At 43.8% G+C, this 16,543-nt stretch overlaps 3 protein-coding genes, 2 long non-coding RNA genes and 6 other non-coding genes across 13 annotated transcripts in view; 10 read left to right on the top strand and 1 right to left on the bottom strand.

The window, feature by feature from the left end:
* LOC134011319 (uncharacterized) overlaps positions 1-16,543 on the bottom strand; it is a 177,369-nt gene that overhangs the window by 8,023 nt on the left and 152,803 nt on the right. The window lies entirely within an intron of this gene.
* LOC134011219 (uncharacterized) lies at positions 980-5,491 on the top strand. Of its 3 annotated transcripts, none has more exons than XR_009928396.1 (11): positions 980-2,408; positions 2,941-2,989; positions 3,171-3,219; positions 3,480-3,522; positions 3,705-3,734; positions 3,928-3,969; positions 4,102-4,157; positions 4,342-4,367; positions 4,683-4,736; positions 4,915-5,095; positions 5,230-5,491. It is a non-coding gene; the product is annotated as an uncharacterized LOC134011219 (long non-coding RNA). The 3 variants fall into 3 exon arrangements; XR_009928395.1 differs by having other exon boundaries at positions 4,680-4,736; XR_009928394.1 differs by lacking the exons at positions 4,915-5,095; positions 5,230-5,491 and having other exon boundaries at positions 2,196-2,408; positions 4,683-4,908.
* On the top strand, positions 2,792-2,870 carry LOC134011433 (small nucleolar RNA SNORD74). Its single transcript, XR_009928441.1, has one exon. It is a non-coding gene; the product is annotated as a small nucleolar RNA SNORD74 (small nucleolar RNA).
* Positions 3,038-3,103, top strand: LOC134011438 (small nucleolar RNA SNORD75). The gene has a single exon (XR_009928445.1). It is a non-coding gene; the product is annotated as a small nucleolar RNA SNORD75 (small nucleolar RNA).
* LOC134011428 (small nucleolar RNA SNORD79) lies at positions 3,560-3,638 on the top strand. Its single transcript, XR_009928436.1, has one exon. It is a non-coding gene; the product is annotated as a small nucleolar RNA SNORD79 (small nucleolar RNA).
* Positions 3,776-3,860, top strand: LOC134011434 (small nucleolar RNA snR60/Z15/Z230/Z193/J17). The gene has a single exon (XR_009928442.1). It is a non-coding gene; the product is annotated as a small nucleolar RNA snR60/Z15/Z230/Z193/J17 (small nucleolar RNA).
* On the top strand, positions 4,777-4,840 carry LOC134011437 (small nucleolar RNA SNORD78). Its single transcript, XR_009928444.1, has one exon. It is a non-coding gene; the product is annotated as a small nucleolar RNA SNORD78 (small nucleolar RNA).
* LOC134011432 (small nucleolar RNA SNORD47) lies at positions 5,091-5,165 on the top strand. Its single transcript, XR_009928440.1, has one exon. It is a non-coding gene; the product is annotated as a small nucleolar RNA SNORD47 (small nucleolar RNA).
* tor3a (torsin family 3, member A) lies at positions 5,910-9,447 on the top strand. The gene is made up of 6 exons (XM_062450943.1): positions 5,910-6,211; positions 6,417-6,539; positions 6,676-6,941; positions 7,424-7,599; positions 7,764-7,888; positions 8,336-9,447. Exons 1-6 carry the CDS (start codon positions 6,046-6,048, stop codon positions 8,581-8,583), a joined length of 1,104 nt encoding a protein of 367 aa, XP_062306927.1. The 5' UTR covers positions 5,910-6,045; the 3' UTR covers positions 8,584-9,447.
* calr (calreticulin) lies at positions 9,874-15,409 on the top strand. The gene is made up of 10 exons (XM_062450501.1): positions 9,874-9,978; positions 10,098-10,217; positions 10,653-10,754; positions 10,872-11,075; positions 11,933-12,027; positions 12,380-12,589; positions 12,842-12,955; positions 13,172-13,315; positions 13,886-13,978; positions 14,073-15,409. The coding sequence occupies exons 2-10, from the start codon at positions 10,124-10,126 to the stop codon at positions 14,289-14,291; spliced, it is 1,275 nt and encodes a 424-aa protein (XP_062306485.1). The 5' UTR covers positions 9,874-9,978; positions 10,098-10,123; the 3' UTR covers positions 14,292-15,409.
* The window catches only part of eps15 (epidermal growth factor receptor pathway substrate 15), a 22,784-nt gene continuing 22,109 nt past the window's right edge, over positions 15,869-16,543 (top strand). Inside the window, exon 1 of the mRNA XM_062450715.1 lies at positions 15,869-15,945. Within this exon, the coding sequence (XP_062306699.1) occupies positions 15,919-15,945 (27 nt within the window). The 5' untranslated portion in view covers positions 15,869-15,918. The remainder of the gene's footprint in view (positions 15,946-16,543) is intronic.

The following is a 16,543-nucleotide window of genomic DNA, read 5'->3' as shown; positions in this document are numbered from 1 at the left end:
GACACCCCCACCTCCCACGCAACCCTCACATCCACCCCCACCTCTCCTCCTGCCCCCTTCAACATGGACAACTAGTCAACAACTTACAGAGAAGAAGTCGTTCTCTCTGTCTTCCTGCTGTTCCTGCCCCCAGGGCTCCAACACATCCTGCCTAGTCACTCTCACAGCACGAACCCTCTGGACGGAGGAGAAGGGGGGATGTTCAGTTTGAACGAACCTCGACTAACAAACAATCCTAACAGCGTTCTACATCTCAGGGAAACTGGAGACTGATGGAAGGGATGCTGTTCCTCCCAGGATTCGACTGCCTTACGGTGGACACGGAATCACAAACAGGAGGAGGGGGGGGGGGGGTTGGCTTGCTTACAACTAGCTACAACCGTTGTTTATATATAGATAACATATGATGATGAATATATATATAGATATATTCTCCTTTTTATTTTCCTTCCTAGCTCCCGTTTCTTTTCAGGCAATAGCTTTGACATTTGGGAGAGTGAACTCTAATTGATGGCGTCAGGAATGATTCGATCTCCCTGTGACGTTCTGTTTCCCCGTCACCCTACTATAAGTTACCCCGCCAACTTTGTGTGTGTCTGTGTGTGTCTGTGTGTGTCTGTGTGTGTCTGTGTGTGTCTGTGTGTGTCTGTGTGTGTGTGTGTGTGTCTGTGTGTGTGTGTGTGTGTGTCTGTGTGTGTCTGTGTGTGTGTGTGTGTGTGTGTGTGAGAGATGAAGGACCAGAAGAAAAAGGCTGCATTCCACCGTTCCATTCTAGAACGTTCCTTCCTTCCCTTGTGCGCCCTGTGGTCCTCTCTCCTCACCAGGGAGAGGAAGGAAGCGGACACGAGTAAAGGGGAGGGATCCTGGGATGGAGCGGATCCAGGGTGGGGGGTCCAGGGTGTGGTGAGGGGGGCGTGGTCCAGGGTGTGGTGGGGGGGGCGTGGTCCAGGGTGTGGTGAGGGGGGGCGTGGTCCAGGGTGTGGTGAGGGGGCTCCATTTTGTCGAACACCCTCCTCTGCTGTGGCGTGTTTGAACAGAACAATTGTTTATTTGTTCTTTCTCACGATCGTTGGGTCACAAAGCAAAGGAGCGTTAAAGGGGGCTTGATAAATAGGATGCTGCTACAGGAGTCCAGGATGGTCCAATGTGCTGTGTGCTGGTTCGCTTTGCTCCAGTGGTGTCATTCAGTAGGAATAACACAGTACGCTGGTCAAACCTACTATGTCTGCCTTCGGAAACGTTTCTCTCTTGACTTCTCATTTGCCCGGCAACATCCTCTATTCTAAATAAACTGTTTGCGAATAGTTCCTGAAATATAATTTTTGTTTTCATTTTGAGTGTATGAACCAAAATGAGATGTAGTAGTGGATGGAGAATGTGAAAGATTGACCTCCTATTATGTTTGTTGGGGTCAAACTATGTCAGATATAGTAATTTTCTCCTTTTTCCGGAAATCCTTTTATCAGTAATATGCAAGATTACGTAAAATAGATAAACATACATTGGTTTTGTTTGGGCAGGACCATGATGATGTAATGGGGGGGGGGGGGTTAGAGAACCCCTTTGTACTGATAAAATTGCATATTCCTGGCGAATAAATGCACACAATGATTGCCTCTGATAAAAATGTCATGTTCACTATAAACAGAATTGTAACAGTTGAATTCCGCATTCTATGTCTCAAGTAAACATGTTCTGAAATACGGAGACATTGCTGAGATTACAAACACAAAAGCCATTTATTTTCCATGTTGTCTTTGTAAATTAATATTGAATTGAGGCCTTGCCATACATTTCAGTATCACTCAGTATCGCTTCATAACAGAGCAATCAAAACAAAAAATTATTTTTTATTTCTTTGAATCATAACCATTGATTGTATCAAATCTCCATGTTTATTGATGCATAATATTAAATCATGAGTTTACCACAGTGGTCTGAAAGTTGCGGTATTTACGTTCACGATGACTATTGAAGAACAACATGCAAACTCCACACAGAAAAGATGAGGGGGCAAACCCACCTTACCACCGAACATTGCCCCAACTGCCGGCCTGTATTGTAATGTTCGTTGTTTACAATAGAGTATCATTTTTTGTATTTTATTTTCCGTTATAGTATATGATAAACCAGTAGAATATATATATAGTTTTTACATTTGCGTTAATTCCTGACTCATTAGAAACATGCAGCACTGTAATCGCTTTCTATGAGGGCCTTTATTCCATTGGGTAACGGACAAGGAAGGGTGTGGCCACAAGTTGTCTCCGCCAATCCGGTCTATGCATACTGAGTCTCGGATCAGCCTCAAAGATACGATTTTTGTTCCCAGCTGCCATTGCGAGGACAGCTTTATAAAACCAGCGTCATCGTCTTCCATCGGTCTCAATCCTGTGGAACTTCTTGAGGTACGGCTAGTTGACAACTTTTCGTATTTGAGCTAGCCAAGTTGTTTTCTGAAAGTGTGTACTATAGAACCATTCTGAAAATGTATTCTGTTGACTTTGTTTAGCAATCAACTGTAGTTGGGATAAATACTTCTGAAAGTGTGCGATTGACTAAATAGCTGTGCATTTTAGCTAGGTTAGCTACAGTAGCTAGCAGGCCCCTTCCACGTGTTGTGAAAGGGGCCCATGCTTTTAGACTCAAATGTGTCTGATCAGCAAACAATTTTAAACTAGTTTACTGTCGGTATTTAACGGGTTTATCTTGCCTCTTGGTCTTTTGGCATGTTATCTTAATGGGATGTAATAAGATGAATGCCTGCTAGCAAAGGGTAAAGGGCCTGCCCCACGCACACGTGATGAAATAAATGTTGGTAGGGACATCTGATTAAAATGAAGAAACGCCAACCATTCTGACATTGCGTGGGACAAACGTTGTATTGCTGCTTACAGTACTTACCACCTGAAAGTTAAATTAATGTGACGTCTTTTGCAGGTATACTTGAAACTGCATTTTGACGCTGCGAGGTCAACCGTCTCACCAGGTACTGTAAATGTGCTTAATTGTGTAAACGTATTAAATCACAAGTGAGAGCTTTGGATGATTATTTAAGAGTAGTGGACAGGAGTGATTTCTGAGAATTGATTACACTGAAGCTTTATCACATCCACCTGACTAGTCTCTTGAACATGTGGCAGATCTAAAATACTTTTAATTCTTTTCAGGTGTATGAAGGCAAAGTGTTTCTCCAGGATGAAGATGCAGAATACTAAGGTATTTAGAGAAAAGTTTTCCCAATGCTTAACACTTAGACCCAATGTAGTCTACCTTGTGATTTCAAATTATGCCTACATTGTCTAGGCGTTGGGATGCCACTCCTGTGCTGTAGTGATGACACTATTTGCTACTCTTGACGTTTTCGGATGACGAAATCTGCAACCACCAATTGCATTTCTCTGAGGCACAACATTCTAGTTGTCTTCCAACTGACTAAGTCCATTTCTTGGCTAAATCCCCTTCTGTCCTCCTTGCAGATGCAGCGATCTGACAGCATGTTCCATCTTGGCCCACATGCAGGTGAGTCCCTGATAGACCAGACTGCATTTCCATTGCGCACTGTTAATGATGATTGTTTATATACAATGGGAATCTCTCTGAAAAAGGATGAGGAGTTTTGTTTTCCTGATTCAGTGCGGATGAGAACTCTCTTCTCCTGTTCCTTCCTGAACCTAAACTAATGACTGCCTTCTCTTCCACAGATGGAACCTCACCTGGGAAGGCACCCTGTGGTAAGGACCTTGTCTCAGGCTTGGTGCTCTTACCTAAAGACCAGATGCAGTGATGACAGCATAGTTCAGCAGATACACCATGAAGAACAAACAGCATTTGTCTTTCGCTCCTATCTGACGCATCCGCTTTGAGATGTCAGACCTTCTGCTTACGAGAATAAAGGTTCTAACATCCTTTTTCTGTCAACGCCAGATGAAACAACCTCAAGGCTGACTTTACTGCTGACTTGAAAAGGTGAATGTCCAAGCTTTGAGGAGTGCTTGATGGTGATGGCCAGTTCAGCTGACACAATGTGACAATACTCAATTTAAGATGTTGTATTTGAAACCAACTCATCCTGCCTGTCATGATCCTCTTTCATACAAGCGACAGACATGGTCTTCTGAGCCTGGTCCTCCGCTGTGCCTCCTGAGAAGCTTGAGGTACGACACATTCTAGAAGGAACTACATGGACTTAAAATGTTTTATAAAGTCTTGACGTGATGCTATTGAATCAGGTCGCTGATCTCTTTGAGGATGCAAAACATTCTGATCAAGATTGTAGTCCCTACATGAAGGGGCAGTCTCTTCCGTATCACTTGGGTAATTTAATTTCTCTGCTTTCAGAAGCGTGGGAGGCGGCGACTTGTCTGGTGAGTTCCCTGACCGTCTAGACGGGTGTGGATCTCAGACCTTAACTCTGAGACCAGAGGTGTTGGGTCTGGGATGCCTTGTGTTCCCTCAGTGTGGGGGAGTCCTTGTCGTGTGCATGGTTGAGTCTAGAGAGATGCGGTGATGCGTTTAGTTTCTGGTCTCCCCCTCCCCTCTGGCCCATGTGATGAGAAGTAAACACTGACGAACCCGTGGAGTCTTGTTAATTAGCTCTAACTGATGTGGTCAGGAGTGAATTGTTCACCTGTTAGCTTTACAGTCCTTGCTCTGACACTGTTTATTTTTGTAATTAGTAGGAAAGGCCCTGCGTTTGGTCTGGAAGGATGAGGGGTTTGATCCAGAGTAACAAGGTGAGAATGTTGCAAATGCCAAACAGGCTGATTCGATTGGGTTCAGTGATGTTTTACAAATGTCTGACCTGAATAAAAATTGTGGACAGTTAATTTACTGAGTACCCCTTTTTTTTTTTAAGCACTTCCCAATTTAAGCCTGTTGGTAACTAATTCTGACATGTTCATCCATTCTCAGGTGGTTGTTGATCCAATCCAAGGTCCAGCAGTGCCATGGTGACATCCAGAAACCTTGTCCCTCTGAAAACAACATGGTCTAGTCACTAATGGATGACGAGGCAAGTTCTTCCCCACAGATCCTAGTGTGAGGGGACAAAGGTTTCATGTATGGACCGGCCCTCTTGGTCCCTTAATGACCGGTGATGAAAAGATTCTGCCAAATGAATTCTTCTGATTATACTCTTAACCGTTCCATATATTTCTGAGGTTGTGCCAGTTCTGCAACCGTGAGATGTTGTTCCATGTTAGGCTTTTAACGTTGATTCTCTTGTAGGTGAGATGTCGCTATAGGAACGACGCTGATGGCATCATACATTTCCAGGCAACTTGAGTCAAGAGTTTGAAACGCGTCTGAAGGCATCAGTTTGTGGCACATGTCACTCCAGTGATGATGCCAGTGAACTGAACACATGCAGAGTTGTCCACTGAAATGTTAGTTGTCATCCATGCTGCTCTACCAAGAGCACTGCTAATCTGTGCTTGTAGCCACATACCACGTGTAATTCTTTGTTAAAGCTACTAATAAAGATTTTCCTAAATTGTCTTGTCTGGGTTTGGCTAATGGTGTTATATCCCTAAGCAACTTGACTTGCTTCCATAGTTACAAAGGTGCATTTTCATGAGGATGTAGCCGTGGTTACTATGATACAATCTTATTGTAAACTTCTATGCAGTCTAGCTTTCAAACTTGTAGTTTTTGGTTACCTAGCAACAAGGTTGATCGACTTTTCTCCTTTGCCGTGTTTAAGTTAAAATGATATATGAAGCAATTTTCAGGGTGCAAGACTACGAAAATGTGACTAATTGTAGAATAAACCGTTGCTAGTGCCATCACTATTCTTTGGAAAATTTCGTTCGTAAATATTTTCATAAACGTATCATGGATTAGTGGCATCCCTCGATAACTGCAGTTCTTGCGCTGTTCAGGATGTGACGCCGGCAGACGAGGTAGAACTTCCTGTAATGGAAGCTCAAATGTATAATTTTTGGGCAGATGTGTCGGCCGGTACCTAGACTTAAATGGGCAGAGTATTAGACAGCTGCCACTATTTCTTTTTTTTCGACAACCGTTATATTAACAGCATCTCTAATGTTGATGTTTTCGTTATTACCTTTCGTTTGGGTTGTTTCTGCAAAGGCAGACCTCTTTCAATTTGATAAGATATCAAACGTTTCGACGTACTATTTTAATTATATTTATTGTAATATATGGGAGGGTGAGTGTCAACCTAATCAAGATGATACGACCCAACAAGGTATGTAACAATTTTTCGTTTAAGTAGTGGGACTAACTGTATTTTGTAGAAATTCCTGATTAATAGTTATTCGCACCAGGCATGGTCTTTTGTTGTGGACATCTCGTTACAAAGAAATTTCCTATATACGATGGTCAGTCTATCTGGATATTGGGTTGTGCTTGCTGGGTAATGACATGGCAATGTGTCTTCTCTGTCGGTGCAGTTCCGACACGAGACCTGTGGTCTGGGGTTCCCCAGTACTATATCAGCCTGCTGTCAGAGTGGTACTGCAGTCTGGGACAGTGCTGCGAGTCGGGGGACTGTCGGATAACTAACAACATCACAGGTATGAGTCCTGCTTGTGTTTGCTGGCCTGCAACACCGTGTTCTCGTCAACACAGGGCCCAGGCTGGACGGGTTTGACTTTGACCTGTTCCCCAACAGCACTGTTAAGACCCGATGTTCGTTCCTTCTGTGTCCAGGTCTGGCTCAGGACATGCAGCAGAAGCTGCATGGGCAGCACCTGGCTCAGTCCGTTGTCCTGAAGGCTGTCCAGGGCTTCATCAACAACCCAGAGTCTAACAAGCCCCTGACCCTCTCCTTCCATGGCTGGTCCGGTACAGGGAAGAACTTTGTGGCCAGGATAATAGCTGACAACCTGTACCGCGATGGGGTGAAGAGCGAATGTGTGCGTTTGTTTATCGCCCCCTTCCACTTTCCACACGCCAGACTGGTGGAGACGTACAAGGTGAGGCTCAAGCCAGCTGGCACGAGGACGACATAGGATCTGGACTTGGATGCACACACAGACTCAGATTTTATTTATATTGCCCAAGCATTGACACTGGGGGTGGGAATCGTTTGGTACCTCTCGATTTTAAATATATATAAAAATAATATTAACATTACAAAAAACGATTCAAATGTAAATCTATTTTTCCCCCACCCCTAATTGACACCCATTTTTTTGCGACTGCTTCCTGCAGACTTGTGACCATTTCTTCCCGTGCTCAAATCTTTTATGGGATAATCGCAGTGTTACAAAGTCATACTGACGCCATAAACTCGATTTTACAATCTGATTGGGCTCTTGTGGGTTGATAGCAAACAGATAAAAGATCGAATAATGGTCAGCGTTAATGTGTGTGGTCAGTGTTTAATTTCAATAAATTACTTTTCATGTACACTGTGCATGTTTTGAACTAAAGTCCTCCCACCCCTCTCATACAGGGCCAGCTGAGAGAGGCTATTAGAGATATGGTGCTGCGTTGTCCACAGACGCTGTTCATCTTCGACGAGGCAGAGAAACTTCACCCAGGCCTGATAGATGCCATCAAGCCTTACATGGATCACTATGACAACGTGGACGGAGTCAGCTACCGCAGGGCTATCTTCCTGTTCCTCAGGTAAGACACAACTTCCCATTTCTCTCGACGTCCATCTCTGTCCTCCTATTTTCTCTCCTTCCTTTTCCATGTAAGACTGACGTAAGACATCAACTGAGATCCAAGGCATGTTTAGGTTTAGGGTGATGATTCCCACCGACTGTGATGTTGTTTCTTGTCTGCAGTAATATCGGTGGATCGACCATCAACGATGTGGCGTTGGACTTCTGGCATTCTGGTCAGAACCGGGAGGACATCGGGATGGAGGACATGGAGCACCGTCTACGAGACGAAGCCATGGAGTCACAAGGTGACTGCGCTGGTTTTAAAATCAATACGGTTTGTTTTGTGTTTTGACCCCACTAGAGTCTGCAGAATGAATACATCTACTTGGTCTGTGGTTTCACAAGGCAGGGAGGAGTTTGCTTTGTAAATAGGATTCCTTCTTATAAAAAACATTGTTGTTGTTGTGTTTTATGTACGGCACAGCACTTTCGTCAACCATGGCAGTTTTTACATTTACATTTAGTCATTTAGCAGACGCTCTTATCCAGAGCGACTTACAGTAAGTACAGGGACATTCCCCCGAGGCAAGTAGGGTGAAGTGCCTTGCCCAAGGACACAATCATTTTGCACGGCCTGGAATCGAACCGGCAACCTTCTGATTAATAGCCTGATTCCCTAACCACTCAGCCATCTGACCCCCCTGTCCCTTTTTAAACATGCTAAATAAACATTGGACTTTTCTTTTACCCAGGGGGCTTTGCCCAGAGCGAGCTGATGTCCGGTCACCTCATTGACTTCTTCGTCCCCTTCCTGCCTCTGGAGTACCGCCACGTCAAGCTGTGTGCCCAGGATGCCTACGCCGCCAGGGGCTTAGAGCCTGACGAGGGCACCCTGGATGAGGTGGCCAAGGCCATGCTCTACGTGCCCAAGGAGGAGAGGCTGTTCTCTGCCCAGGGCTGCAAGTCCATCCCCCAAAGGATCAACTTCTTTCTCCCATAGTGGAGTTTGGGGCAGGGGAGGGGGGACTGGTTTGGGAAGCGGAGGATTGGTCTGGCAATGGGGGCAGGTTTTGCCTCTCGGCCTGGACCCTGGACAAACCAGCAATAAAAAAAAATAAAAAAAAGTCAGATGCAAGAAGCTAGCTGTGTGTGTATGCTAGAGACACAGTACTTCTGTACCGAAGGAGAACATGGCAGTGTGGTGTGTGTGTGGCCATCTCTCCCCACCTGACACCCACTACCAGCACCTGGTGCCTGGACACGGACTCACCTGTGAAGCCCATGGTCAGTAGGAAACCAGGAGAATGGAGTCAAATCCACCATTGATTTGACATCCCAACAAAGTCTTCTCTTTCATTCATTAGGTGCTTTGTTTTTTGTTTTAAGTCAACTGTTGTTCCAGTGTACAGTAGCTTGCAGGATATTTCACGTTGTTTTGGCACTTTATTTTCTTGGACTGAGTTTGAAGCTAAAAATACTTTAAACTAAAAATAGGGCTTTTTATGTTATTGTGAAACTTAATCTGACTTGGATGAAATGTGGTATGAGATATGCAATAACTCTAAGTACTAAAAGAGGATTTTGAACTGATGGGAAGCTTCTTGAGAAAAATGTGAACATTTTAACCACTTTTTAAAGGCTTATCTCATAAATTAATGTGAATTTAAATTGTTGTATATCTTAGTGTAAATTATAATTTATTTGTACTGGAGGATGTTACGTCTGTTAATCCTACATTTCCAAATGTTTTGACCATTGCATTGGTTGGTCAAGCTAACGACTAACTTTGGATATCTGTGTCATAATGTGCTATGCTATCCCCTTCAAATCCACTATATGTTTCAATTACACTCGTTTATTATCATTCAATGTGGCACAGTGTGGTATTTATCAATGTGTGAATTCCACAGCACTCACAACACTGCTTCAGTTATGTTCAATGTATGTATAATGTAATGCATATTCATTGATTATACGTTTGTGTTTCGAACAGTGGCTTTAAACGTGCCATAGGCCTACACGTAAACTGGATTTTGGGGGAAGAAAATTTAAATTATTCTCAGTCTGGCAGCCAGTTGGTTTCATACACTCGAAGTTAATCGCACTTTTAGTCAGATTCACCCAGTGAATGTAACGTTTACTTTTGAAAAATAGATTGGAAATACATCAATTCAGTTACAAGACGCTGCACGGAGCCGAGGCGTGCACCAAGTAACGCGTGGTCTGCTCTTATTGGTCTGAACTAGTTGTTCCTTCTATTTTCGGCCTTTGCAATTGGCTGGCCGAACGCACTTTCCCTGCTAGACCTACTGTCCAATGAAAAACAGCCATCTGTTCGGAAGCGAGAGGAGAGTTCCTACAGCACATAGCGGCGTTTGATTCCTTATCATTTGAGGTCAGATTTAGAGAGTATCTGCTTTTGTTTGCTGTTCCGGTAGTTGCAGTTCATTGAGATTTTTTTCTCCATATTTATATACAAAAACAATTCTTAGTTTGTTAACCTTCGTTTTTCAGCGAGGGTGCCTGTTTTTCTGGCAACAATGACCTCCCTCTCGATGCTTTTGGTCGCCGCATCGGTCGCCTCAATACTTGCTGAATCTACTGTATATTTTCGTGAACAATTTGAAGATGGGGGTAAGTGATCTACAAAAGTCACATGTTAGATTGGATGGAAGTCTAATTGTTCGTTCTGAATACATAGATACTTTATATTATTTAGCTTATCACTTGATCACATTGCTAGAGCTAGCTTTTTGCTAGCATGCATGTATAGCAAAGCATGGTCCAGACGTCATCCAAATCTGATGGCAATTTAGTAGTTTGCAAGCATGTATCCGACTATAGGGATCGATCTTTGAACGTGTAGTGCTAGCACAATTTACTACATACCCCCTCAAACCACCTCCTTTCCCTTCATGCTCTCAGCCTTAACCGTCATCCTCCCCCCAACCCACACCCCACTAAAGGCCCATACATCCAGTCTTCTGGATGCACTCAGCTGATTGACAGAATATTTACTTGTAAGCAAGACATCTCCTTCTGTATTTTGATTTATTGATCTGTGGTCAGATGCCTGGAAGAGCCGCTGGTTGGAATCCAAACACAAGTCGGACTACGGGAACTTTCTCCTGAGCGCCGGGAAGTTTTATGGCGATGCAGATAAAGATAAAGGTGAGTGAAAGTCAGTGATCGTCAAAGCGTATGATTATCTCTCGGGGAGACGGGTGGAGATGTAGAAGCAGGCTTGGGTCTGGTGATGACACCTTAACCTTGTCATCCCCTTGTCAGGACTCCAGACCAGCCAGGACGCCCGATTCTACTCCTCCTCCGCCCGCTTTGACACCTTCAGCAACAAGGACCAGCCCCTGGTCATCCAGTTCACTGTCAAACACGAGCAGAGCATTGACTGTGGGGGCGGATACATCAAGCTGTTCCCCGGTGAGCTGGACCAGGAGGACATGCATGGGGACTCCACCTACAACATTATGTTCGGTAAGTGCCCGCCACATTTCCTAGTCAGTGTTGCCCCCCAAAAAATCTCACCAGAATATCGCTATTGGCTCTCTGAAAAATCGCAAAAAATCGCCAGATTATGTAATGACGTCATGTATTGCGTCAAACTTTAGATCTGTAGATATAGGCCTACTAAATTCGATTACAGATGTAACATAGCCTACTTCTATAAACAATGGGAACGCTACAACACTTAAGAAAACGTAACGTCATTCACAAATCAGTTACAGGTTATTTTTCTGATGCTGAACAACAAAAACGGAGATTGTCAAAGTAGCGGAAAGTCCCTAGATTTGTAGCAAATCGCTAGATTATTTTTTTTGTCGCTAGGGCACGCTAGGGCACGGGACAACGTCGCAAAAAAGTCCTGACGGTGGTAAATATCAGAGTCTGAAGTCTTTTTAAAGTTGACTGTAGCACACCTTGATGACCTTGAAAGGTTTGATGAAAAGAATGGAGAGATGTGACATTCTTTACATGGTGTAGAGCAGGACTGCCCAAGCCTGCTTCTGGAGAGCTGCACTCCTGGAGGGGTTCACTCCTACCCAAGTGATTTTATCTTATCAACCAGTCAGTTTATTAGAATCAGGTGTGTTTGACTAGGGTTGAAATGACAGGACAATAGCTCCAGGAACAGGGTTGGGCAACGTTTGTGTATAGCAATATATACATGTATGTACTATGTAATAGCGACTGATGTATAGATGCAAATCTTGTCTAATAGTTGTTGTGATGTCTAGTTGTATTGATGCTTCACCTCACATTTTTTTGTGCCTTCTGAGATTGAATTCCTCTCTCTCCCTCTGCCTGTCTGCCTGCCTGTCTGTCTACCCCAGGTCCTGACATCTGTGGTCCGGGCACTAAGAAGGTTCACGTGATCTTTAACTACAAAGGCAAGAACCACCTGATTAACAAAGACATCAGGTGCAAGGTGAGCGCAGGCAAAGGTCTGCTTTAACCCTTGACAACGCACAGGCTCTTTATTCACTGTCATCAGTTCAGTGTGTTTATAGCAAACAGTAGAAATCCCTTTAGTCTCAACAATTCACACTGTCCCTTTTGTTTTTCACACGTGAGGAAATTCAGCAAAGTTAAATGGTGCAGAACATACGTGTTTGTTGTGAATTTCCCCTGGTATATTATCAGTTCCATCTTGTAGGTTACCACACTTGTGGACAGCTTTCCTGATATTGTTTCTCTTTCTCTCACTGTCCTCTCTCTCTGTCTCTCTCTCGCGCGTGCTATCTCACATGTTTGTCGTCTCTCTGTCCCTTGCGCTCCAGGACGATGAGTACACTCACCTGTACACGTTGGTGGTGAACCCTGACAACACGTACGAGGTGAAGATCGACAACAAGAAGGTGGAGTCTGGTTCTCTGGAGGAGGACTGGGACCTCCTGCCCCAGAAGAAGATCAAGGACCCAGAGGCCACCAAGCCTTCAGACTGGGACGACAAGGAGAGGATCGACGACCCCGAGGACACAAAGCCAGAGGTGGGTTTGGATCCAGGCGCTTTCTGTGCTTCTCTCCCCACTCAGCATCTCCCAGTGTTTGTTCTTCGGTGTCAGCATCTTCAAATACTGCATTTTAGTCACTGCTATAATGGATTGCACCTAACTATAAATCTAAAAGGAATAGTTAATAGCAAAAGTGTGCTCTTTTAGCTTTTAGACATCATGTCTGCTCCATAGATGATACAGAAACTGTCATTGGTAAACGTGTGTGTGTGTATGTTCCCTCTGCAGGACTGGGACAAGGCTGAGAACATCCCGGACCCTGATGCCAAGAAGCCGGAGGACTGGGACGAGGAGATGGATGGGGAGTGGGAGCCGCCCATGGTCTCCAACCCCGACTACAAGGTAGACCACCACTCCGCAGCACCATCACTCATCCTCACTGGAGAATCACCGTTCTGCGCTCAGTGTTGGGAATGTGGTGAACCAAGCATCTGAACTCAGTGAAGCTTATTTTGACTCCAAACTAACCACTAGGTCATGCCTGATCTAGTGAATAGCTACCCTCCATACACGCGTTCTTACAGTGAAAAACTATCCGTGTTTAACCCTTTTCTCCAGGGAGAGTGGAAGCCCAAACAAATCGACAACCCCGCCTTCAAAGGGAAGTGGGTCCACCCAGAGATAGACAACCCAGAGTACACAGCGGACACAGAGATCTACAAATACGACAGCATCGGTGTGATCGGCCTGGACCTGTGGCAGGTAGGCTGGCTGGCTCCTGCACGGCCCTGGCCCAGCCAAGCTTCAGAAACACGTCTAATGTGTTACATTAACGCACGTGACACACCTCCTTTAAACCTCATATTGACCATATTTGCACATCAGTGCACAAACTGTACAACTCTTCATTTATTTAAGTAACATTTTATAATATTCTTTATTTGAATAATTTTGTATTGTACATTTGTTTTCTATTTATTCCTTTTACTTATAGTACTTTTAAATCTTTCTTTATCTTTCAACTTACAAAGTTTATTGTTATGTACCAACCTACCCAAGCAAGTTCCTCTTATGTGTAAACTTGCTTGACAATAAACCGGATTCTGCTTTTGAGAAACAAAAGCCTGAGTCATTGCTCCAGCTTGGTTCACGGCGTCGGCCTCTCAAGGCTTTGGTCAATAGCTTTCCAGTAATGTCTCGGTTCTTGTTGGTGATTCTCTAAACTTCTTAACTCATGCCAAATCTAACGTGGTTTTGTCACTGGCGATGAAATTAACTTTTATTTTATTTTTTAAGCTAATATAATCTGTTTCATGTTCTTTCGTGTGACAGGTGAAGTCAGGCACCATCTTTGACAACTTCCTCATCACCAACGACCCTCAGCTGGCGGAGGAGGTGGGAAACGAAACCTGGGGGTCAACGAAGGTGAGCATGCACACTCTCTTCCTGCTTCTAGGGTCACAGGTCAAAGTCTCCTCCATGCCCTTTTCATGACCTGATCTCCGTAACACCTTCTCAGGACTCGGAGAAGAACATGAAGGACAGCCAGGACGAGGAGGAGCGGAAGAAACGCGACGACGATGAGAAGACCAGAAAGGAGGAGGTGAAGGAGGAAGACGAGGAGGAGGAAGAAAAGGAGGAGGAGGAAGAGGAGGAGGAGGAGGAAGACGAGGAGCAGGAAGAGGAGGAGGAGGAGGAGGAGGAAGATACGGACTCTAAACTCAAGGATGAGTTATAAACTTCAAGTTGGATGGGACATATTGAGAAGGAGCCTTTGTGTCTCCTAAGAGCAAGTAGAACAAGATGGAGGCAGGATTGGCTGGACTTTTCCTTCATGATAGAAGCTGACCATTAGCATGTAGTGAAGCTGTCTATGTGGGGTGGGGGGGGGCGTCGGTTTTGGTTTACACGAGTCAGGTGGGCTAGAACGATGACTACAGACTACAGTACTAGTTTGATCCGTTTTCATGTGCGATTATCAAACTACGGGAATTCTGTTAATGTTTAGATATCTAGACCAGGAGAACGGTATCTCAAGCAGATTAAATATGGACACATTTGTTTTTGGTTAAGAGGTGCAGTTTTGCTACTAAACTGAAGTGTCATCGCTGATCAAACTGCGAAGTTACTGACTGAGCATCTTCCTCATTCACTTGTACCTCATCTTGTGTTCTTTGTGTGTCTGCTTATTTAGTGACAGTTGGATGTGAGGGTTGTCTACTCCACTTCCCTCCAGACACCTAAGTATCTCTTGATATGTTAAATAAACACAATCCATTAAGCCTTGCCGATACAAAAATGGGGCTACTGCTATTTCCCTATGCCTATCCAAATGTAATATCTAATGTTTGTGGCAGAAGAATTAGGAGATTTTTCTGGTCTTTCCTGTCACGATCGGTCTCCCAATATGCAGACTCCTCATATAATAGACTTCACCTCACTTGCCTCCACTGTGCTTTATAATCTAACATATCTCTCCTTTCTTGAAAATCCACATGTTTTCTGTGTTTTAGAAGCACCAGTCAATCTCACTTTTGGATACAGAGATCTAAGATACTTAGAGGAAAAGACCCCAGCTGTAGATATACTCATGTTGTTTGTTGTGACGTCCTGCTGTGTTGACAGGATAAATTAACCTCCTTCCTTGATCACAAATGACATCGTTTCTGCACTGCTGTACCCTGAAGGCCTGCCCCAAACTCACCACAGGAAGCTGGTCCTTTTAAAAGATCTGTTTTGTACTCTGCAATGTACTGAATGAGAAAGGATGTTATTGTTTTGTGTGTGGAAAAGATGCGTCCTAACATGGTTTACTGTCCAATTAAAATCAAGAAAGGAAAATGTCTGGCTGTTTATTGTCAACAACAAAAGTCTGTTTATTGCACTCAATGGATGCATGACATGAAACATGTGAGCAGGGGATGTAGGTATTGAACCTCTGTGTGAATTAATCTGTTAATATGTGCAGTGAAAGCAAAGTTGGAAGTTTTATCTCTAGAGAGTATATAGCTCTGGATAAGAGTGTCTGCAAAATTACTAAATATAACCCAGGTTTTATGTGTATCTTGATGATTCAGTAAACATAAGCGCTGGATGCAATTTGGTCCCAAATGAAAAACCGAATAAAATAACACCATTAATTTACTTTAAACCAGGTGCATTTATATATATATTTTTATAACTGTAAAGTTATATTCTTGGCGTGCAACATTCCCTTCCATAAGCCACAACACATTTTTTTCTCCACACTGCAGAGGCTGAATAGATCGATCCGGTCCGTATGAAGAATTCCAGTGCCGTGGTTTAAGCGGTCCCCGCTATATGCCCAACGCAAAGCGGAATGAGGCAGTGGGAATAGCAACACTATGGCTGCCAGTCTCTCTCTGACTCAGGTAACCCTGTCTTTAAACTTGTATCTAACGTCGCAGAATATCTGTCTCCACTCTCCGTTTTGAACATGAGCATTGTTAGACTACTCATGAATTTGGGTGTATAAAAACGGGCGCATTCCGGTGTCTTTTCCACTCTCTTTTGAAGTTGTCCGCAGTTAGCTCTGACTGGGAAAAGTTTCTGGCTAATCTCTTTGGGGACTGCGAAAGGGCGTAGCTAGCTAGCTAGCTAGCTATCTATCTATCTATATCTGGCTATCTGCTACTTGGTATCATTTATAAAACGGCGGAGATGGCTTCGGTTCATAACTTTTCCTCCGTTTTTTTCTGGCAGAAAAATAAATATATTTCGCCATATTCTGAATATTACTTCTCACTAACATGAACGTGAAGTCGGTCAGTGAAAGTCTCTCCGCTTTACTACTAGTACTGCATGTGTATTATTGTCATCAAGTTGTTTTAGGTCTGTCAAAATCGCTTTACTAACTTGCTTGCCTGCTGTCTCACATACAAGTAACACTTAATGATGTAGCTAGCCAGCCAATGTTGATAATCATCCTGCTTATTAATATTAGCGAACTAGTCTAGCAAGCTAAATGGC

Source organism: Osmerus eperlanus, chromosome 24 (assembly GCF_963692335.1).
Source record: "Osmerus eperlanus chromosome 24, fOsmEpe2.1, whole genome shotgun sequence".
Classification (NCBI taxonomy): Eukaryota; Metazoa; Chordata; class Actinopteri; order Osmeriformes; family Osmeridae; genus Osmerus; species Osmerus eperlanus.
This window is presented reverse-complemented; position numbering and strand designations above follow the sequence as displayed.